At 38.7% G+C, this 24,352-nt stretch overlaps 2 protein-coding genes across 2 annotated transcripts in view; one reads left to right on the top strand and one right to left on the bottom strand.

Moving 5' to 3' along the window:
- FBXL13 (F-box and leucine rich repeat protein 13) overlaps nucleotides 1-1,211 on the top strand; it is a gene marked incomplete at both ends in the record, with an annotated part of 35,231 nt that extends 34,020 nt beyond the window's left edge. Inside the window, 3 exon segments of the mRNA XM_082280372.1 lie at nucleotides 380-605; nucleotides 1,056-1,144; nucleotides 1,147-1,211. Coding sequence (XP_082136498.1) covers nucleotides 380-605; nucleotides 1,056-1,144; nucleotides 1,147-1,211 — 380 coding nt within the window.
- Nucleotides 1,212-1,411: 200 nt separating this feature from the next.
- Nucleotides 1,412-24,352, bottom strand: part of FAM185A (family with sequence similarity 185 member A) — a 40,171-nt gene continuing 17,230 nt past the window's right edge. The window contains exons 5-8 of the mRNA XM_082280287.1: nucleotides 21,455-21,496; nucleotides 16,017-16,112; nucleotides 13,582-13,716; nucleotides 1,412-4,172 (exon numbers count right to left, since the gene is read on the bottom strand). Of these exons, the coding sequence (XP_082136413.1) occupies nucleotides 4,057-4,172; nucleotides 13,582-13,716; nucleotides 16,017-16,112; nucleotides 21,455-21,496 (389 nt within the window). The 3' untranslated portion in view covers nucleotides 1,412-4,056. The remainder of the gene's footprint in view (nucleotides 4,173-13,581; nucleotides 13,717-16,016; nucleotides 16,113-21,454; nucleotides 21,497-24,352) is intronic.

Below are 24,352 nucleotides of genomic sequence, written 5' to 3' on the forward strand. Positions count from 1 at the left end.
CTTCTGGTTCAGCTGTCACAGAAGCTGCAAAACACGGCCTTGGGGCAGGTCCAGGGCCAGTGCAGGTAAGTGGAGGTAACGGTAAGGCTCTTGTAGCTTTGCCCACTGTGTACTCAATTCTATTTCTGAAACAGTACACATTAAAAGAAGATAACTACAGGAGATAGGCTGGCCAAAAAGCAAGCAGAGGGTGAAGGAGGAAAGGGTAAAAATACTTGGAGGTGCCACAGACACTGGTTCAAACAGAAGAACAGAGATGGACCTGCACAGTTACTATAGCCTTCCTGTAGAACTATGAAAAAACACTCTGGAGGTGCTGTGATACCTTTGGAGGTAGATGGTTTGTTTATCTTGTTTGGTGTTATGTTTTCTTCCAAAGACAGTATTATTACTCCAGTGGCATCACCCACTCAGATCTGTGTTCAGGCAGATGCTGACACACTAGAGCAAGTGTGGATGAAGCCCACCAAGACCATTAAAGGGCTGGAGCATGTGCCGTGTGAAGAATCTTCAGAGCATTGCTTTGGTAAGTCACAGGAGAAGGCTCGAGATGGAGGAGACCTTATTGCTGTCTCTAACCCCTATCAGAGCACACAGAAGAGAAGGCACGGCCAGACCATTCTCAAAGGTGCACTGATAGAACAAACGGCATACGTAAAATTCTGATTACATTCTGATTAAAAGGAAACTTTAATTTTTTTAACCAGGAAGCTGGTCAAACTCTCGAAGAGGCTCACAGAGACTGTGCAACCTTCATCCCTAAAGATGTTCAGAACTCATCTGGCAAAGCCATGACTCACCTGGTCTAGCTGGATACATTTAAAGTAACACCAGGATGAAATGCTCTCCAGAGGCCTTTTCCAACCTAATTTATTCTGCGACTCTACGACCTAAACAATTATCTTCTGGTTTACTTTCCACAACACCCTTATAATATTGATAGCTTTAGTTAAAACAAGGAACTTTTCCTCATTAAACTGCTTCTAGTGTTTTTTGTAGAAACAGCCTCCGAAAATTTTTATTTTGTCATTATTATTTTTGAACTCTTGTTGCAGACAAGCTGTCTTGAAATACACAGCTGAACTGGAGAAACAGGAACATAATGATGCTGATCCTCCTTCCTGGCTTGGATATGACTGGGATGGTAAGCACCTTCACCAAAAAACACAGATCAGAGCCTGAAAAAACAAATTCTTCAAAATGAAAAATGAAGAAATTGTGCAACATCTCTACATTTCAAGGGTTTTTCTCTAGAGCACGAAAAGACCACTGTGTTATTTTTTCTTAAAACTAATCACACTTTAATAAAAGGCCATTTGTTGCATTAGTAAGGAAGCATTGCAAATCTTTCTCACAGGAGTATGAATGCCTTCAAGCAAGACAGCTGCACTCAGACAGCACTGCTAACTCTCAGATGTTGATTCAAGCTGTCTTCATCTTTCAATAATGAAAGTTCTTATAGTCCTGTGCAGAGTAAGCAATGAATAAATCTGCATGTGTTTCAGGTTCTTGTTTGCCATGAAGGTCCTCTCCAGGACATAAACACTCTCACTTCCCAGAGAACTTCACACTTGATGTGGCTGGTACTCAGCAAGTACAGCCTTCTTGAGTAACTGAGAGCAGTGAGTAGGTACAGACTACAGATTCTTCAATACACAACTACACCCATACGTTTAAGCACAGTTCTCCACTTCTCAACAGTCACTTGTGCACCCAGAGCCCTCATTCTCATAAAAGCCTCCTGGGCTGAGTCCAACTCTCTAAAGGAGCTGATGTTAGTGTTTGCAGATCTGAACTGTGGGCTGGCTGGCAGCTGAGAGACCAGGAGAAGCAAATTAAAGCGAGCACAAATGAAAAAAGTGTTAAAAGTATAAATTTGCTCCAGTTACAACTTCTCACCAAATGGACAAAAGAGATATATGAGCACACAAGGGATTTACCATTCAGATTCTAATTGCTGATAACCTACTAATCTTCCCTTGTCTAGAGAAAAACAGTTTCACCTCATTATAGCAGAACAAGACATTCTTCAATGCCTTTGGGGAAACTCCCAAGGATTTGTCCTCCTTCAGCTCATTCTTGACCTTTATATTAACATTCTAGTTGGTATTAGCTTGGAATTGTATTAGCTTGGAATGAATATAATCAGTAGCTTTAGCGGTAGCACAATTTTTCTGCTGGTTTATTTAAACTTCTTTAAGCAAGTAACTAAAAATCCTGATGTTTAATTCCTGCCAGATTTAGAAAATCAATGAATTCAAAGCCAGAGTTTGCTTTCTTTTGAATATGAAACAAATAACATGTTTTCTTAGTATGTTCCCCCTTAAATTGCTGATGCAGCAGTCCCAAAAAACACAACCTTAATCTCAGGCTGACAGGCATTGTATTCCAGGTGAATAATGGGACCATTACATGGATTTGATCTTGTGAAGTATCTACTAGACTGTTTTTATGTTTTCATGTGGTGTGAATTTTGAGGTGCTTTTTTCATTTTGGCTGCAGCAGGGCACAGAAATCATTCGTTTCAAATACTTTTCTGGATATCCAAAACCATTATAATTTATTAATTTTGTAACTTTTAAAAGTATAATAACTCATATTTAGTAATATTGTAATAACGTTAGTAATACTATTAGAAATGTTTTATATATTAGTGTTTATATTAAAAATATATTAATTTGTCATATGCATCAGTGCCCACCTCATCCCAACAAATAGTACACACAACAGTAAACAGAATGTGGAGTTTTTAACCACCCTGAATTACAGTAGAAATGCTGCCCTTGACTCTTGAAGTCCATTAGCCAGGGGCATTTATACCTCCCGGGGAATCCTGTGGCAAAGGAGAAGTTCATTTCATAATGTACCATTATGACCTAAAGTACAAACACATATATACAAAACTTAAAGCCTGAGCTGACAGTCTGAATTTTCTCCTGCTCCTGGCCATCCACTCAGTTGGCAGGGATTCTTACATTTCAGCTTAAAACACAAATTTCACTACTTCTTTTATAAGGTGCCATATAGAGGTATGGAAAGGCTTTAAAAAGCTCCATTGACTTTACTGTCTGTTTGCATTACAGTAACATGGAATTCTCCACAAAAATCAGTCCTGCCCTTGTGCAGGGCCTACCTGCTCCCCTCACCTCCTTCCTCTGCCTTCCTGCCTCCAAGAGCTGCCTGGCAGCTTTGCAGGACAGGGCTCTAAGTCACTGCAAACATAGCAAAGAAAGAGATTCCAGTTCTCAGTTACCAGGCCAGTACTTCCATTCTATGGCAGCTTTTCCTTCAGGGGAATGTTCATGTGGACTTGGCCCTGAAGTCCAATTGGAGGAGTGTTCCAGTGAACACTCATAAAGAAATTACTCAGATCCATTGCACTTTTACTTACTTTAAAAGCTTTTCTTTGCAGATGAGCAGTGGTAGACGTAGCTGGAATTCTTATTTCTATTCACAAACCAGCAGTTCAGGATGACATGGAGCAAGTTCTGCCATTTCACAGAAGTATTTTTACACATAGAGTACCCATTGCCCAGGCAGAAACTGCTCAGGGTTCAAACACCAAATGAGAAGACCACATAAGAACTACAGTTCTGAAAGTGATTTTATGCTATCCATGATATAATTTGGTTGAAGAAAACTCTCTGTATTTTGCATAAACCAGCAGAATTCCCCCAGCATTGAGACATTTAATTTGAAAGTATAACAGAGCTTGCAAAGCATGTCATCTTGGAAGTGTTGCAAATGCTTTTTTTTATTTCTAAATGACAATTCCAAACTTTTGTTTGAAAGCTACCAGCTTTTAAACTGATATGGTAAGTGGGTAAAGTTATATAAATTCTGATATATGTGAGATCATCTTGTTCCTAAAAGGCACTAAAAGTAAACCAGACTGTTTAGCACCAGCACCATCACAGGCAAATCTTAGGTTAAAATGCTCTTATTTTTAATATTGTTTCTCTTTTATATTAAGAATATACATCAAAAAAGTTTCATAATTTTACAGAAATATTCCTTTGTAGTTTCTTGATTTAACTTCTTCGGCCTATTTCACCTTTAAGAACTCTTCAGCTTGACAGACTGGATCCAGCTTTGGCTTTTAAGACACACTTTACCATTTTGTGTGTCAGCCTTAATCCATTTGTCTGTTTCATTCCTTTGATTCATGTGACCTGGAAAAGAGAGTTCTGTTAGTTTAATTTGACACACAGTAAACATATCACCTTCACATTGTCTTTTTTTCCCAAGCTCCCTGGAAGCACTTACAGCATTTTTATTTGGTAGAATTTGTGTACTTTTAGCAGAGACTTCTGACATTACCTTCTTGACACAGTTTTTTTGCATTAATCTAATTTCCCATAATAAATCCTTACAATAGTGTTTTTATTATATAGTACTGTACTTTTTATTCTAAGTGAAGAAATATGTTATGGTGGGTTGATCCTGTTTGGATGTCAGGTATCCACCAAAGCCACTCTACCATTCTCCTCCTCAGATGAAAAGGGTAGAGAAAATATAACAAGAGGTTCAGGAGTCAGGATAAGGACAGGAAGAGATCAGGCATCAGTTACCATCACAGGCAAAACAGACTTGACTTGGGGAAAAAATTAATTTATTCCCAATCAAATCAGAGAAGGGTAAAAAGAAATAAAGCCAAATCTTAAAAACATATCCCCCTCACCCCTCCCTTCATTCCAGGCTTAATTTCACTGTTGATTTCTCTACTTTCTCCCTACCAGAGGCACAGGGGGACAAAGAACAGGGGTTGTGGTCAGTTCACACATTATCTCTGCCACTCCTTCCTCTGCAGAAGGAGAATTCCTCATGCTCTTCACCTGCTCTCACATGGGGTCCTCCACAAGCTGCAGCTGGACCTCTGCACCCCTGCAGATCTCCAGGGGCTGCAGGGCAATCTCTGCTCTGGCATTTGGAGCACCCCCTGCCCTGACCTGGGTATTGGCAGGGCTGTTTCTCTCACATATTCTCATTCCTCTCTCCAGCTGCTGGTATGCAGCAGGATTTTTCCCCGTTAACTGTGTTATTCACCGTCACTGATGGGCTCAGCACCGGACAGTGGTGGGTCCATCTTGGAGCAGGCTGGCACTGGCTCTGTAGGACATAAGGGAAGCTTCTGGCAGCTTCTCACAGAAGCCACCCCTAGAGCACCCCCACTACCAAAACCTGGCCACACAAACCCTACATGTACTGGTTTTCTGTGGGGTAGGGCTAATTTTTTTATAGTAGCTAGTATGGACCATGTTTTAGGTTTGTGCTAAAAATGGTGTTGGCAATATATAAAATCTGTTATTTGTGAGTGGCCCTTTTACAGCATCAAGGCCTTTTATGCTTCTTACACTGCCCTGCCAGCAAGGAGGCTGGGGGCACAGAATAAGCTGTGAGGTGACACAGCTGGGACAGCTGACCCCGAGTGACCAAAGGGATATTCTGAACTGTATGGCACCATGTTCAGCATTGGAACCGGCAGAAGGAGGAGCAGGGGACTTTCAGAGTGATGGCGTTTCTCTGACCCAATACCTGTTACATGAGATACAGCCCTGCTTTCCTGGGGACAGCTGAACACCTGCCTGCCCTGGGAAGTAGTGAAAGGATCCCTTGTTTTGCTTTGCTTGTGTGCACAGCTTTTGCTTTATCCATCAAGCTGTCTTTATCTCAAAGTCTCTTCATCCCAACCCATGAATTTTCTCACTTTTACTATTCTGCTTCTTTCCCCCATCCCAGTGGTGGGGAGTGAGTGGCTACCTGATGCTCATTTGCCAGTTCTGCTTAAACCATGACTCTACATGAGATACTGATCAGGCTAAGTAATTTCAAATATTTTAATTGTTATTGTAAACACTGAAAAGAGACATGGTAAGACCTGATTTTCCAGATGACAGACGTTGCTACTATTACTGTTTCCTTATGATAGTGGCCTAAAAAAAACCCCCACAACCCTGAGGTATCTGTCTTCTTACATGTTTCACATAAACTCAGTATTCACAGTCATGCTCTGAAAAGCTCACTGTATAACAAAGAAGAGAGTTCAACTTAATTTTAAAATGAGACTAAGAAACGGAGGCCAAGAGAGAATAAGTGACCTTCCAAATTTATACAAAAGCTTTGTGTCCATATTGGGAATTAAACTGGGATCTTTTAAGTCCCAAATCAGTGCCTTAATCACAAGATCAACCTTCACTTTTGTTTATCTTTACAAAATATCCTTTATTATTACTTTAGTGTTCATTTAACTGTGGGAATTCTAAGTTTAGAACTAATTTGAGCCTGGAATAGCAAGAGGGATGGCAGGGAAGCAGATTGTGAACCGAATTTGCAAACATGCTCTGCAACACAGCTGAAGTTAAATTCTGGCCACAGCAAAAAAAGTGGCAAAACTCCAACTGACATCACTGCACTGGTTTCCACAACTCAGGCCTATGTGCCAGAACTTTTCAATAGCCTTTCAGTGCTCTAGCAGTTCTAAGAGGGATTTATTTAAGTTTATGGGCCAAACTCACAGCAATTCACAATAGGCTGAAGTATGGTTTAAAAATACACAGGAGTCCAACAGTGTCAGAGTCACTCCAGTGTCCCCTGCTACCAGACTACAACATGCCTTCAGGCGTCTCCGTGGGGATGGCTGTAGTGGTTTGGTCCAAAATACTCATTACTGTTTATCTTCTGTGAGATAAGAATTAGGAGAAATGCAAAGCAGGCACCAAACTTGAAAGAATATAAAGAAGTTTATTAACAGACCTAAAAGAGGGGGAAAAAAAAATTATACCACCTTCAGAACTCTCCTCCTCCCCCCACCTTCCTCCCTTCTCCCACTGACAATGTAAAAAGACAACCCTTAAGATGTTCAGTCTGTTTACCACTTCCATAATAACCTTGTTCAGTCCATTTAGAAAGAGAAGTCTCTTCTTGCTCATGCTATGAAAACATTATCACAACGAGACAGCCGCCCACTTCCAAATATTGTTCAGTCCATTTAGGAAGAGGAGTCTCTCTGCCTGCCTGTGAGTCCTTTCCCCCGACTTGCAGCTTTTCCTGCAACTGCTTTCGAGGGTCCACTCTTGAAGTTTTTTGGGGTACAATTTTAAGGTTGAGCCGTTCAGAAACAAGAACAGAGGCCCTTCTCCTTCCCTGGGAGCAAAGGGTCTTCATCATCTTCATCGTTAGGACTATCTCTGGGAGCGTCTCTAGGAACTGAGGTTTTCTCCTTTCCCATTTGGAGCAAAAGTCCTCATCTGGTTCATCTCTCCCTGTCCAAACTTCTCATGAAATTACAGCTGCGTCAGCATCTGCCTATCTCAGTGCAGGTGCTTTTGCTTACGAGTTGAACACTCCACCCCCCATATCTTCATGAAATTACAACGGGATACTCTGATATATCATAGCTTCACAACAGAATTTCAGCTTTAAGCATCTCCTCTCTCTCTTCCCTCAGGTTTTCAGCTCTTCACAACAATAAAAGGGTTAATCTCACCTCGGCTCTAAGAGAATGTACAGAAATGTTTTGTTCCTTATACTTCTTCTGGAAATTTGTCCGTGACACAAATATTAAGGTTATTAAGCCCGTCAGTAGTACCAGGTTCAAAGATTTTTAAGACATTTAAATTTTTGTGTATGAGGCACTAATCAAGCAACAAGGTTTAGATGGGAGACCTTTTGATGACTGCTTGGGTTTTAACTGTACTCACTGCTTGTACTTTGAATACTGTGAGAACACAAGCGGATTTTGAGGAAGACTTTGCTAGCTTGATTAAATCACAGAAGCAAACAGCCTCCTGGATTGAGAATGAAGAGGGGAAAAATGAATTTCAAAACCTACCAGTCAAGACAGCAGCATGAGTTCAGGAGAAGACAGACACACCATTACGCTGTGTGGCCACCTTTTCAATTTAATGCCCAGGAAAAAGGTTGGAGTCTTTTTCCCCTCCCCAGAGTGTGGTATCTAAAGGAAGGTAACACCTTTGTAAAACTTTACACAGTCAAGTACTGACTGTTCATTTACTTGTCTTCCTAGAGACTGGAGAACTTGAGAGCCTGATTTTCATACCATAAAACACAAGAAGAAGATCATATTTTAAGTGTTGTTCACTGGTAGTGTTAGGACCGTGGTACATATCAAAAGGCCGTGAACAGCTTGAGTTGAATGCAAGCTGAAACCAATAAAAATCTCTAGGATAGCATCTCCTCTAATGTGTTTAATAAAAGTTGGATGAACTTTCTATTTGACTCAAAGGAATGTAATCTTTTCCAGATACAACCTGGGTCTTTGTTTACTTTTTTTTTAAGATATTGCTTAAGGATCAAGGCTTCACAGAGGGCAGTGTGTAGAAGGACATTGTAAAACAAAGCTCTTCCCACTCAATTCTAGTGGCCAAAAGTCAATAAAAAACTGCTTCTAAGAAAAAATGAAAGTTCTGAAGTGCCTTGAGAACAGACAGAACGAGGGGGGGGGGGAAGGGGGCATGACAGCAGATAGTGTTACTCCTGGGATCAGAACTGCAATGCTGACTGCAACAAACCCAAGACAGCTGCACAGTGGGAGAAGCTCTACACTTGCGCAGCTGGTAAGCTTCAGATAAAACCTGCAGTTTCAGCAGACTGACATAATACAAGCTCTTTCAGTTATTTCCCTTTTAAAGGCAAGTTGCTTGCCTCATGTTATTCACTGCCCCTTCAGCTGTGTTTGTATTCAACCCTTGAACTCCAGGCAGCTAAAAACACAGACACTACCTTGGAGTAAACTAAAATAGAGTTTCTCATAATGAAGACTCTTAAACACATCCATCCATAAAGCTTTGAGCATGGTATAGGAGACACATGCAGTCAGCCCCCTCCTGCACACTGCATTTAAAGCAATCCTAAAGGGAAGGCTACAGCATTCCATAGGCTGCTCTCCCAGTACTACTATGAGGGACCACTGAGAAGTAAGTTATTCCTGATAGTAGGAAACATCTGTCTAGATCCCCCTTGGTCCAGCAGGGAACATCAGGCAGATGTGAAAGTTATAATATTTCAGTGCATGCCAGAGTGAATGACTGTTGCAAGGAGAAAGGTGCTTCTTACCACAATCTACTGGGAGAACCAGGCAGGATGAGAAGACTTGAAGCATTGTTAGTGAGAAAAACCTGAGAAGTCAGAGATAGGACGGTAGTGTCAATGTCCATCTTTTCAAAGGAATCTGGTAATTATGGACAGGCTGACTCTCCAGAGGCACAGGAAGAGGAAGGCTAAGAAGTTCTGAAGTATTAGAAGAATAACTGGATACTGGATCAACCCATAAGGTAGAGACAATGTGTACTTGAAAATTTTCACAGGAGAAAAGGAGTTAGACAAGACAATGGGGATTTCCTCTCCATGTCCAAGTACAGACATCTGAGGGAAGGCATAAATTAACATGGGAGAGTCCTATTCCCTGCATGGTCACCAGAGGCATAGCTCAGAGGAACATTGCTCTCAGGTGGCTTAGCAAAGCTCCTGTGCTGTAGACAGGATGGGATTAGTACCAAAACCTAAAAGACCTGTTAACTGCTGCAATTGCTGTCATGCTAATGACAATTGGGAGCAAGTATGTCTCGACCTAGGAGAAGACAATAACTCCCAAAGCATTTGCTCTTTGTATGAGGACAGAAAAATACGAAGAGGTCTGCCAGTTGAGAAGGTAAGAAGAGGGAGACACAATAACAGTGCCAAACATCCACAGCCTCTGAGGAGCACCTGAGACACGGTGGGACTTTTACCATGGAAACTCACACACCTGCTGCAAACCAGATGAAGTGACTGCAAAGTTAAAAGTTCACTCAGCACCAAGCAGATGGCATCACATGAAAGGTTGACACATGTTCACATGGCACTAGAACTGGGGCAGGGATGGAGAAACATCCAAAATCAGGCAAGTCCCTGGCACCACTCACAGATGAGATTTACATGGTTTATTTTCCAGACAATTAGGTTTGGAAGTTGATACCATTAGCTACAAGGATTCAAATAAAGTCTCTGAATGACTGCAAGAGTTTTTCCAGCAAGTTTACAGTTGTCAACACACAAGTTGGCAGCCAAAGTGGCTGAAGCGTGTCCAACGGCTGCATTTCATTTAGTCCCCATCCACCCACATGGCTGATAACCTCCCTTTGTTACTTTGGAGTGGGTGGGAGCAGATGGTCACATCAACTGGAGACAAGAGAAAACAGAGCTGAAACAACCTCCTGAAGGAAGCACTGAATTTGGTCTGACATGCTCACATCACCTGGTCTTCACAATCTGCAGTACCAACACTCCTACTGCCTCCCCAGACCAGGGCTACAAGGTAATTTACCTTGCTATTTAGCTAAGTTTTCTTTACCATAGCATCAAATCATAGTTTCTAGTCCTATTGCCAGTGGACAGAACAATTTATTTCCTTTTTTCTCTGTAGCAACTTAGGTACTAGAAAAATGTATCTTCTCTTCCCTTTGTCTTCTCTTTTGAGACAAAACCAGAACTTTTCAGTCTTCTCTCGTTAATCATGATTTTAGGACTCTAATCATATGTTCTCCTTTATAGATTCTACAGTTTTGAAGTACAGTACTCAAAACTGGACACATTCCAGCAAAGTATTACTAATGCCATGTAAAGCCAAAGGATTATTTTGAGTTTTATGGATCATGTTAATACGCTGTTTGTTTTCAATGGTGTAACACTACTGTTTCCTGATATTATTTAAATATTGCTCCTCTTTGGACTACACAGGTCATTGTGCCTACCTTCATACTTTGAACCTAATTTATTGGAAAATGACCTAAAAAGCACCTAAGTCAAAATTATATGACCTTTAACCTTGGCCTTCAACATGTTTGTAACCCCTTTGACATAACAGTCTCCTAAGTTTCTTTTCTGCTTAAATATTTAACACTTTTTAACTTGCTACTCTTCCTCTTACCACATAAAGTACCTATAGCTAATTACCTCCACAGGCATCTTAAACCAGCTAATTTAAGAACACAGACAGACCTGGAGAAAAGAAAAAGGCAGATATTGAGCAGTAAGGGCTTCCCTACTTGCCAGGGAAAAGAAAGAACACCTTGACAAGATTACAATCAGAAATTACCGGAATTACTCAATTTACTAACAGCAGACAGCCAAACACTTCCCATGATGGAAGCTGGACCAGTGCTTAGCAGGAACTCTGTTTTTGTAACATTTCATTATACCATACATACTACTTCTAAGAGTACCTACTGATGCCAATGGAAACAGATGCCTTGCCCTTGCAAATTACTTCAAAGAACAAACTCCCTGTCACTGCTCTCTAGTTCCCTCCCTTTCTCAGCAAGTATCCCAGTTTTGCAGGGAAGTCCCTTCTTTTTCTAAAAGAGCAAAACAGATTTTCACACTCTCATCCCTCTGTCTGTAGAGCACTCAGCCCAGATTTCCATCTTCTTGCTTTCACTAAATCCCATTCTATTCCTTGGCTATCTGGCAAAACCCTGGATGTGACTGCTTGTGGGCTTGCAGTGTACTGACTCCCCTCTCAGTGTGGAAGTGGGGGCCATGCAGCCAGGTGATGATATACATGATAACTGCTCTAAAGCAGTAGAGAAGGCTTTCCTAGAGCAGGTGACAGACTAAGTGCATGTTTACCCAAGTCACAGAACTCTGCCCTGTCTTCCCACTGGACAGCCTTCTCTCTAAAGCCTTCAAATACTCCCAGAGGCAAGCAAAACTTCCTAAAAGCAGACAGTTCCCTGTGTTATCCACATGAGAATTGGATTTTCTGAAAAATCATCTATTTTTAAACTAATCTTTTAACTCAAAAGCATAAAAACCCCAAACTGCCATGCTCTTCTGATACAGCTTTTATCCACTTGGCACAGCCCCTCTTCACCATCTATTTTACATTTCTTCATTTGCAGCAGGAAGACAGCTATGGACCTTGTACCTGAAACTTCAACAGTAAATAATGTTCTCAGGAAACAGAAATTGTATTAAATTATTTTCAATTATTCCAGAATCTACTTGTACATGAAAATTACCAAATATCAACTTTAAGAGGAAGCGATTGTTGAGAGCGAGGGGGCAAGTGCTTTGCCTGCAGAAAGAATACACCATAAGGTAAAGAGAAATAGAAGCAGGAAGCATTTCCCTTTTTGGTAATACCTTAACTTCTTTAAGCAACTGATAATCATTGGCCTAATGCTGTTGCCTTTGCATAATTCTTGTTCATTTCTGCGCCTTTGGGATGTGTATATTTCAGAGTTAACTAATCAGGGCTGCTTTTGGCCTCAAGTGCCAAGATCATTTCCATACAGAACAGTGGGTTGAAAAATTGTATCTGCTTCAGTGATGACTGTCCTACATAAACACTGACTGGGTTGTGAAACCAGAGAAGTCATTCAGCTGTGTATATTTTAAACACCAGCTCTTATCTTTAATGTTGCCAAAGCAGCAAGATGATTGACTGGCCAGTGGTGCTCATTCACTGAGAAGAAGTCTTGTTTTACTGCTGAGGTGATTCATTCCACAGAGTCTTGCTAGAATCTGGGGTCCATCCACAGATGTCTGGCCTGAGAACTTCTAATTATGGTTTTTAAAGAAACTGTATTTAATAACCATTGTAAATTTAAGTGCTAGTCACTGTTCCTAGGCAGGAAGAGATATATAAGCAGGCTATGTACTAAAATTATGTAATTACACTTCTAATGTTCCCTGACTTTGAGATTACCATCTTACATGGGGGAGGAAAAGAGTTTTTGTGCATATTTTCTTAGGTTTAAAACCAGAGCAAAACTCAAAGCCTTAACCAATCTGCTGTCACATCAGGTCACACTGACATAACATGTTCAAACATAATGTGTCTGAGGGCTCCAGCTTTCAGTTAATGTTTTCTCTAGAGCAAACTGTGTAACTGGTAAAAGCAACAGCCTTAACTTCTAGATAGCCACATCTGGAGTGGGGGAGAGAAATACACACCCTACACAGTGAACTGTACAACTGTTTTCTAAAGCAGGAAACAGCAAGACCTGGGACTGTAAGTTCAATTTTAAATGCCTTACAAAAATGCTTCCAGTAATTGCAGGTACCTTTCCATGTACTCTATTCCTCCAGCTCCAGCTTCTTCTGCTCTTCTCATCTCCCACCCATCATTTCTCAGCCTATTCTGCACTACTGTACATTTATAAATATGCCATATATCCCTTTTACTTCCCCCTTTGACTCAGAAACACACAGAATTTTTTAATTATATTTTTAATATAATAGATTGCCTAGGAAAGTCTGCGTGACTTTCTAAGCCAACAAAGCAATGAGTCAAATTCTGCTCTGGATTATCTCCCACAGATTCACTGGACTAATGCTAAGGAGGAATTTGGCTCTAAGACTTTTGTTAGAAGAAGTGATTACATTCACAAGTCATTGACCAAATAAAATTTTAAAGTCATCCAGTAACATGGGGAGTACAACAGCACAAGCAAACATCTGTACATGAAGCAGATTAAACAAGCAGATGCCAAGGGCAATAAACTAATAAAGAAATGTAGATGCCTTTGACTTAGGCCAGACAGACATTTATTGGAAGCCAAGATTAGTAAGCCTTACCACTTAGAGTTACGTGATCGTCTTTGGAGGCACTCTGTGTTTCTTTTAACTGGATCTCTGAGCTCACATCCACTTTTCTTCCAGACAGCTCTAAATAGGCTTTGAGAGATGCAGGTACCTTGACTGTGATTGAACCTGGTATAAATTTAAGTGAAAGGTAGTTAGTTTAACGCTGAGATCAAAGCATGAAACAGGCCATTATTTCACTAACTTGAATCAAATAATCATTTGGTTGTGCTTGGTTGGGATTTTTTAAAAGTCTTCAGACACAGTAACCTCTTTTTTTTGGTTACTGAAAGGATAAATGAAGGTATCTTCATTTATCATAAACAGGGCACTGCATGTCTCATGTAGAAAATGGTATCACAGCACTTCCTTTGCAGACATGAAAATAAATAATGACATACACTTCCAGCAATGTATTTTGGTAGAGGATCTTATTACAGGAGTGATCAAGGAAGCAAACATAATAGAACTCACAACTATTATGACTTTAGATTTATCTTCTAGTTACATATTGACATTCCTGAGCAAGGACAGGGCATCATAGTTGACAAATAATCCAGTCACTGTGTGGCACACAATGAAAGGATTGCTCCTCTGGAAGGATAAGACACCACTCGCATACTGTGAATGCTGGCAACTATCTTTGCTTTACTGCTCAGGGTAAGCTGTTCACATCCTCCAACAGATGCAGTCTCAAAACTGACAAACCAGTTTAGACTATGCATCACTAAAAATGTAAACTAGTAGCAAAATTGCAGCATTAGTGGCCTGAATAATTCTGCTTTGACATTAAACCTAGAAATTCTGACTTCTGCTTTTCCTAAATCTGTGCTTCCCTGCATTAGACCAAAGGCAGACACTGGGCCCCCAACCTGCCTACATTAGTCATCTTTATAATAACTCAGTCACAGTTTGGAAGCTCTGTCCTACACATTAGATCAAAAACCTAAAAAATTCAGAATACTTTTATATGTGCTTCTCAGTTTTTGCTCAATTTCAACACTCACATTAGAAAAACATAAAACAATTTCTTGACATACATCCCAAAAGCTTAAGAAGAACATAGTAAGAATAACAGCTAAGCAGCACCAGAAAGCAACCCTAGCTAAGCAACTTAAACTCAGCAGAATCACTTGCCTGTGACAGTTTTGATGAACAAGTAACTTCCAGTATAATTTAGGCCTGCATTTTGCTGGATACATAAAAGCCTTAGAATAAGAAAGGGAAAAGGTCTTCATCTTTGGGTCCTCTTTGGAGAGTTGCTTAGTGATGACTCATAAAAACCAACACACATGCAGCTCATTTATCACAAATGGGACATTTTCTACACTGCAGCTGTCAGCAGTTATTCTGAATTTACAGGGTAAACAGAAACAGAACTTCAACTTTGTCTGTACTAAGCTGTGCTGCCAGAAGAGATGTCAGAAAATATTTTGAAAATAACATTAATTAGCTTTTATTAAATACATTCCTCTTTGCTACTATCTCAAAGAGACATTAACTTAGCAATAAGTGATATGAAAGATAACCAAGAAATAATAAAAAAATAAATTTCTTTGCACTAATGAAACCAAAATAGATTGTACAGAAAGATAAACAAATTATTTTAGTGCATTGACGCCATCAGTCACATTTTGAATAACTGTTAGATTTTAACAGGGCACAGGCATTGTCTCACAGGAGACACAAGTGTACCAAATACCATGTTCATTTAAACCACCTGAAGTGCCTGACCTGACATTAAAGTCAAGTATAAAAATGCTGTAGTGTGTTTTGGCTTGTTTTGGATTTTGTTTGTCTGCATTTTGTTTTTTCAGGGTTGTTTTTTTCAAAACTAGGACTAACAAGATGTACTCAGGGCTATGCAATGTGCAGTATCGTATCTTCTGAATGGCAAAACTATGAATTCAACTTTAGGTGTGAGCTTTTAACTAAGAAGTAAGATTTTAGTGAGTAAGCAGGTGAGAAAATGAAGGAAATGTGGTAGGGTAAGGCTCTCCCATCTTTGCTTTTCTGCCTTCAAATTTTCATAGTAGGACATTTCAGTCAGAAGGCAGGAAAAATAAACGTGTGTCAGTTATCACTGCACATACAGCATCATGGAGAAAACTGTGCTCAAAGCAAAGGAACACTGTAACCCTAGTCAACTCTGCAGAATTCTGCTGGGTATATTGCCAGGAAGAAAAAAAGAAAAACATTCATAAACACAAACGTTTGTAATCCATCTTAAGTATCCTTGTCCCTTACAGAGCTTATTGTATTTTAAGTATTTACAGACATCTTCCAATAATGAGGCAAAATGAAAATGTAAATAACCAACAATCACAAACTATTTTTTACAGACAGATAAAAAACCCAAAATAAACCCTTATCCCCTTTTCTTTTACATCAAAATCTGCCACAAAAAACATTTGATTTAGTTTGCTAACCTTTCTGGGATTTCAGATCCACTTTTCTTAATTGACTGACATAAACATCTATCGTCCCATGATATGTAGAAGCTTTTAGACTTCCATCTGATGAATCTAAAACACAAAAGAAAAGAACTTGTGTATCATTCACTCTTTTAAAAGAAACATTTGCCATGAACTTTCTTTATACCTCAAACTCATTTCTGTCAATTCTTCTGTGTTTCAGAAGAATAATAATTTACTGAATGTCAGATTTTACTTAAAAAAACAAGTTTCTGAAAAAAACGTATCTCCCCAGTCCAGAATTGGGGCACACAATCCTACAGCTGTAGCTCTGCAGTTGTTCTACATCTACAAGGCCTCAACTGCACTGCACATCTTTCTACAGGAATGTCTTTATCTTTGTGTGAAGATCAAGCACCAAACTTGAACACTGCGATCTATTTTTATTTCCAAAAGAGTTCATTTCCTCAGACTCTGTGCAGGGAGAACTTTACCCTGGAAAGCTGCCCCATACAAAAACCAAGCAGTTGTTCACTGAAACATCTTGTTACACAAATAACTGAGTACAGGCTTTGTAAACGTTGATTTACTACATCTGAATTATCAACAAATGTTTAATATAGCAGGAAAACAGCATTTGTTCTGTGCCCTGGAAAAGGGAGGCCTAAATTTTCTTTTATACCTTATTAGCTGAAATTTATGATCATAAAACTTTGTGAAGAAGTGCTTTTACAAATAGAAAGTCTTGAAGAAGCTTTAATCGTACACTTGAGTAGTCTTTAATTATTTGCAATGTATTCCATTTTAAAATACATAGACTTTCAAAATATCCCAAATAGTTTACTTTCGAGCTACTGAACAGACTTATACCTAATAAAAATTGCAAAGAAATTATGAAGAAACTCTAGAGGAGCATAAAAAAATTGCATTTGTACACGAGCAAAAGGCAGTTACTGAAAGGTATTTTTAGAGACAATGCTAGAAATTAAAGTATTGGCAAGAAATCCTGAGGTAGAGACTGGTTTCTGCATATGCATAGAAAAAACCCCAACAGTCAAACTGTCATAAGTAGCTAAAATAATAAAATCAAACCTTAATGAAACTTCCCATTTTAAGAAGTAAATGCATAATGAGAGAATGAACTAGATTAGTCATAACAAGGATGTCTCATATTAATGTTTTATGCTTGCCATACAGTTTTAGCTCTAAGTAAACTCATCCGGAGGTTTTCTGTTCACAGATCTCAAGCACAGATGCCAAAGACCAGTGCATTGCTTACAACAGCAGAAACATGGAAAAGGATCATTATTCTATAGCTAAAGCTGATTTCTTTGGAGGGGAAAGTAATTTTAAAAAAAAGCAGCTAATCCATACTTAGTCAGTTGAGAAACTGAGGAGGGCTTTGACTAAAAAGAAAACATTAATAACTAGAACTGGATGCGAATGCTTCCGCCATCTCAAGACTTTGAATTAAAGGTCTGTTCAAAATCTGAAAAAAAAAATTAACTCTTCATTAATAATGAAGAGTTTTGCTTGTGTAAGTGAAAATGAAACCTCAGTTTTAACTGATGACTTTTTAAAAGGTTGTTCATAATAGTAAAAAAGTTAAACTCATTAGAACTAGAAAATTTGACATACATCAACCTTTTTTATGAACATTTTAAATAGTGATCACTTGAGGTTTTCATGCAAAAGCTGTTTTTGCAGATATTCCTCATCAAATTTAGTAATGGCCAATTACCAAATCTTCACATAATCCTGACAGATTATGTTGGCAACAGATACAGGAAACATCCAGCCTTTGACTCTTCTGCTTTAAACAGAACATATAATAAGTTCCTTTATCTGTTGCAGAAAGAAAGAAGAGTCTCCAGTGACAGAACAGCAGCTCTCTCCAGGGAGAACAATTACAAACAGTCCACACACCACCAGCTGATGGTGCTTTAGAGGGACAACCTTTATCCTGTGAAGCCTTTCTCTTCCCACTCCTCAAACGCAAAAGTAGCTCCTGTGAGATTCTTCCCAGTGGGAAGATAACTTTTGTGAATCTGCAAGACTGAACAGTGTTCTTTCCTAGATCTTCAATTAATATATATTCAAATAAAAAGAATTCTCATTTTGTGAGAGACTGGATTCTCTTTGCAGAAGGCATCAATATGAATGAAGGATGAAGGAGGAGGGCAGTAAGGACAGGCTCACCAGGGCACAAATTTACCAGGGAAGACAAAAATAACCTCAAGGGGAATAGAACACTTTTCCACTGAAGAACACTGTTTTGGGAGGACAGCTTGCCAGATTCTGACTCCCAGAGTACCTCACTAATACAAAGTTTCCCACGGCTGAAGAAACTACAGCAGAGTTTCAAAACCACCAAGAAGCTTGGCAGCACTAATCAAACACCAAACCTGGCACTACAGTACTGTACAATAAACAACTGTTATGCTTTGACCTATGGAAGTAACATGAAATACATTTTATGGAAACAACTGAATATGATTTGTGTCATGAATGTTACAGATATGATATCAAATACAAGTCTGTAGATACAATTAAGAATACCAAGAAACATGGAATTGTTCATCACTTCTGCAAAGTCCATAAAGATGCTGTTTTAAGTTTGTGTCTCTAGCTCTTAGCAAATAAAGGGGGAAAAAATGAAAACAGATTAAAAACATGCCCAAAGTTGAGATGATAGAACAAAAAAGTGCCCAAATCTAAATAAATAAATAAATAAATATTTCAACAATGAAAGATTATCCTATACTAAGAAGCACAGGCTGATAGGACAAAACACATAACAAATAATAATGGAGACAATACATATTTTATGGTTATGACAGAACAATACTAAGGCAATTTATTTTCAAATATATACCCAGTTAGCTGATATGAATGCAAATAACTGAAGGTAAAAATAAGGAAAAAAATGTACAGTTTGAATTCAGAGTTTGCTAAGGACTGACAGGGGAAAAGTTTTCTGCAGGTTTTTCAAGGGGAAAAACAAGGACAAAGCCTTTTACTGGAAATGGAACAGATGGTCACTCTTGAGCAGCTTCAGCTATTTAAGAATTTACTGGTACTAGAGAAAAAAGATGAAAAAAAAGGGCACAGTGAAGCAAGATGTCCTTGGCAAAGTCTTTGTTAAGTTTTATAAAAAATTAACAGAGCTTGAAGAATAAGACCTAAGACACATAACTTGAAAGACTGCATAATTAAAGATCAGTGAAAGGCCTACAAAGGTAACATCTAGTATCACTTCTCCCTTCACTTTATCAGCCAAGCACTAAAGAAAGGATTAAACACAAGTGATCTTTCCTTAAATCTAAGCAAAACCATACTTTTCCTAATAGCACCTAAAGACTGACCTTGTTCATGGTAAAATCAGTAACAAAATCAATCTCAAGAGGAACACAAAATATTTACCATGATTTGATTAGACTGGAGAAAGCATAAAATTCCAACATATTCAAAGTGTGATGAAGATTTAATTCCTGCTAAACTAGCTATCTAGTATTGCTTATTAATAGAAAACAGGCAAATATTCTTGTTTTAGTTCATTGTTCCAAAACATAAGAAACTGAAATACATTCACTAAATAGACTTCACTATTATTTATTGTTTAGAGTTCACTAAATTGAACATACTACTGAAAAATCCTTAGCAGTCCTGACCATACTCACCAGGGGGACCTAGCAAAACAAATGAAGCAACACACAAAGCAAAGACATCTCTCATGAAAACAATTCCTTTCCTAACCAAGTTACCCAGACTATCCTTTTATCTCTTAATGATCTATTTCCTACCCCAATTTTAAGTTATATTCATTGGTTGTAAAAGCCATAGTTTCTTTTTGATAAATCATTCTGTTGCAAAAAAAACCCAAACAACCAAACCACCTGGCTTGTCTAGTCTGCAGAAAAGGAAGCTGGGGGGTGACCTCATAGCTCTCTGCAGCTTCCTGAGGAAGGGAAGGGCACAAGGAGGTGGTGAGCTTTTCTCCCTGGTGTCCAGTGAAAGGATGCATGGGAATGGTTTTTTTAAGGAAGCATTTTCTTACAGAGAGAGTGGTCAAACACTGGACCAGGTTTCCCAAAGAGGTGGTCATGCCCCAAGCCTGTTAGTGTATAAAAGCCCCTAAACAAGACACTTCACCTCTCGGTCAAGCAGTTGGACTGGATGATCACTGTAGGTGGTCCCTTCCAGGTGAAATAAGGGATAAGGCATTGAGCAAACTGGTCAAACAAGAGGTGTTCTCACACTTTTAGAGTTGAACATCTGGATCTTAAAAGTCTTTTACCTTTAGAAAAATCCATAAAAATACCAGGGATGTTTAATGCTCTTTAGGAAAAGATGAAGTCTAATTAGTGCTGTCAGAATTGAAATCTGAAAAATAATGTTTCTTCAACTGTGTCTTAATGTTTAAGCTGAACCTGGTTCACTAAGGAAAATAATCATCATCTGTTGATGGAAAAAGCTACCTCCTATATTAAGAAACCTTTATTTAACCACACCCTATAAGTTTATTTAAGAGAAGGAAAAACAGCCTAGCAAGAAAAATTTAATTCTGTGGTTTAATGAGTAACTCATAAGAATGTGTCTAGCATTCGTTTTCCAGGAATGTTAACACAGAGCTCTTAGAAACATAAGAAGAGTTGTTAACAGTCCCTGAACAATTCTTAGAGATTGTCCCTGAAAGATGTTTAGTGAGAGACTACAGTTAACACCATTAGCAGAAGTCTTCAAGATTTGGGCCTGAGGAAATCTTTCTACATTCAAAACACCACTGAGCCTTGTCTATGATTCTGTTACTTCAATTTTCTGCCATAGCAATAATTAGAATTTGAATTTCTCCCTTTGGTGTTTGTGTGCTGTAAAATGCACTGATATAAGGTATACCATAATTGATAGCTCTGAGTTATCCTGTTGTACAAATGCCCAGGTTCCCAAAAAAAAAAAAGGTTTATGAGCCATTTTCATTTCTGAAGGAAAAATTATAAGCATAATAGCTTGAAAAAACTGAAATTATCACAAGCCTTCCCATCATCCCCCCAAATAAGTAATACATCAATTATTAGCTTCCTGATATAAAAATTAAGCATAGCTAATCATTGATAGCAATAAATATAAGATAGAGAACTACATTAAAGGCATTTGATGTACACTTAGTGTTTTGTCATGTTCTTTTATCCCATCTTTATCTGAAAGGTGACACCTAGACTCAGCCTAACTTCTGCAAGGCTCAGAGGCTATTGGGTATCAAGTGAGAGCACACGCCTTGCCCAACCACAAAAGGCTGAGTTTGGAAGGGGTCTTGTTCAGTTATCAGTGCTACTCCTGAAAAGAAGGCAAAAACATCTGTGTGAAATCACCTCCTTTTTACTTCCCCTGTGAATATTTAGCTCTTAGAAAGGAAAAGGGAAGAACAAGAGAGAGAGGGAGAAGGCAGAACCTACCTACTGTGATACTTCCTGTTTTGGTCTGAAGGTTGGTGTTACCTATAATGAAAAGGGGAAAAATGTTAAAAACCATATTATTGAAACATATTATTTATTTTTAATAGCGTTGCTTTACAAACAAAAGTCTTAACACTTGAGGGTAATAATGAAGTGACTCCAGACAAGAAAAACACTGAGTAAAGTCAAAGACACCACCTGGATTTGAGGGAATAAAAAATGCAGAGAGGCATGTGGAAGGCTAATGCACAACATTGTTTTATTTTATTGGGGCATTTTTTTTAAATTGCTCTGATGCTGCAACAGCACTACGGATGATTTAAGTTCAATTGGATGTATGACATAAACAGTTTCTATTTTCCTCCTTTATACACCTATACCCCATCTCTGCTGGAGGGAATCCTGTATGTTATCTTCATAGGCTACTTCCTGGACCCACTGAACATTTGCTAGTCCCTCCAAACTTATGTGCATGACAACCCCTTGTCAACATTTCCATTGACTTCAATCTGAGTACGCTGGGCAAACCAGAGAACATCAAACAAAAGTGTGTAAGGCACAAAATGCAGAATGGTCTTCTACTGAACTTGCATCACTTTAAACAGGCACTGGTGTTCCAGCCTTAAAATTTCAAAATATTTATTCCTCCCTTTCACCTATAACATCAAGAGAATCTGGAAGGAGGGGAGATATACCTCATAACAGAAAAGCCATCTATACTACTAACAGTCTCTAACTAAACTGTAGAAACTTCTACAGTTTCATGTGTAAATGTCTCATAGAAAATGCTTTAAATTAGAAAGTAAACCACAATATATCATCCCTGCCATTCTCTCATCCTCCCAAGAGAAAGACAAATGAAGAATAAGGCTGATCACAGTAACTGAGTCCAGTTTAGTAATACACAGTAGTCATAACTTTCAAGTGCTTCAGAAGAGGTTTTAAAAATTGCAAATGGATCAAGCTCTACCCTACCTTGTGTAATTACACAGTAGTAAACAACCATTAGGGCAGAATGCATTCCACTGTATATGACCTGTATTTTTCTTAGTGGTTCATGGGCTGAAAGCTAGAAAAGCAGCCTATCATCAACAGCTTACATTCATCTTTTCAAGCACATACTGGACAAAATACTTAGGGGTTCTGAAAATCAGAGCAAAAACAAAAGCATATTTCAATGACCTTGATGAAAGATGTTTGGCTTCACTCCTTGCTGTTTTTAAAAGGCATGTTACAATTATGCCACCCTTTTCCCCATTTTATCATGACTAACACTTAGTTTGGTACAACCTACAAGAAGACCTAGGGTTTTGTCAGCAGGCAGCTCCCAGGGAGCCAAAGGTAATTATATTCTGTCAGCATATAGCCCCTGGGCCTGTTCTGTCTTTTCTGTTTTGATAGGTAGATCCTTGAAAAATATTCAACATATAGAAATCAAATTTCTTTTAACCACATACTTATATGGCAGAACCACCAATGCTGTGCAACATTGGTGTGGAAAGTTCACTTCAAACATCTAGCTAGAACAAAAGCTGCTTTTGAAGCAGACAGGACTCTTCTGCTGTGTTGTGTCCTGCACTGGCTACAGACTGCACAGAACTGAACTTTTGGTCATGTAACTGTTCTCTGAAGGCCAACACTTCATTTAGGATTTTTAAGTCAGGCAAGTATTTCTTGGGCACATCAAGGGCAAAGAGAGAAAGACCTGACTAGAGGTAATTACCAGTTTGATTATTACAGCCAACTGACTCCAGCATTGTAATGCAATACTATGATATCCAAAATATAATAATTTAAACAGAATATTGATAACAGTGCCTTAGTGTTTTGGGGTTTTGTTGCTTCTGAAGAAAGAGTCATCTTTTCTATCATCTACAAGCTTTGCCTCTCCATGAACATTGTAAAATTTCAAATTACAATATTGTAATCAGGATCAGTAGTATAGGACCAGGGCAAAAGATGGCTTTTGGGATATAAAGGCAACAATTTATGCTATGTTATTTATATATATTTTTTTTTTTTTGAGGATTCTTTTGATACACAAAAAGGAAAATAAACGATTATGCAGCTTTTTACCACTTAAGAAATTAATTTTATTTTCATTTCTTTGTAGACATGTCTGTGCTTCAGTCTGATGAGAATTTAAAATGCGAAGTTACAATTCCACTCTACATAAGTGAAATCCAGAAATGTAGCTGAAATGTATGGAACACACTCTGGTATATCATGGAGTATACTTTCTGGAGGGATTATAGAATGCCAAGCTCAAGCATTGGACTGTACTATCTTTGGAAGATGGCAGATACTCTTTGTGTTATTCAAGTCATTAACAAGGCAGTTGTATGTTTGCCCTTTCCTGTATACACATTAGTGACATATGTATTAGCAAATACATAAAGTAACCTCAATAACCATGTTTTCCAGCATGATTCTCTCAGATAATTAAATTGTTACTAGACTATGACAGAATAATAAAAGGTCAAGTGCAAATATAAAGTCCTGCACAGGCTTTACTGATATAAAGCAGTAAAAGCTGAGTGCTGCTTGCAAAGAAGCTTTGCAGGCAAGGACCTGGGCATCTTGATGGACACCATCTCCAGTGGGAGTCAGTAAAGAAAGTCAACTGCACACTGAGCTGTATGATTAGGAGTATAGACAGCATGTAAAGCCCTTCTGTGAGATTGCATTTAGAATATTGTGTCCAATTTTGTGCTTTCAAGTCAAGAAAGACACTGGCATACTTTAAGGACAGAGAAGGGTATTGAGAAGATAAGGGGCTCAGACCAAGCTCCAGACGCTCTGAGAGCATCTTTGTTTTGCTTTAAAAGGAGAAGGCTGAGAAGGAGTCTTCTTGTGGTCTTCAACTACCTAATGGAAGGGCATAGAAAAAAAAGACAT

This window comes from Coloeus monedula (genome assembly GCF_965178545.1).
Source record: "Coloeus monedula genome assembly, chromosome: 4".
NCBI classification, from domain to species: Eukaryota; Metazoa; Chordata; class Aves; order Passeriformes; family Corvidae; genus Coloeus; species Coloeus monedula.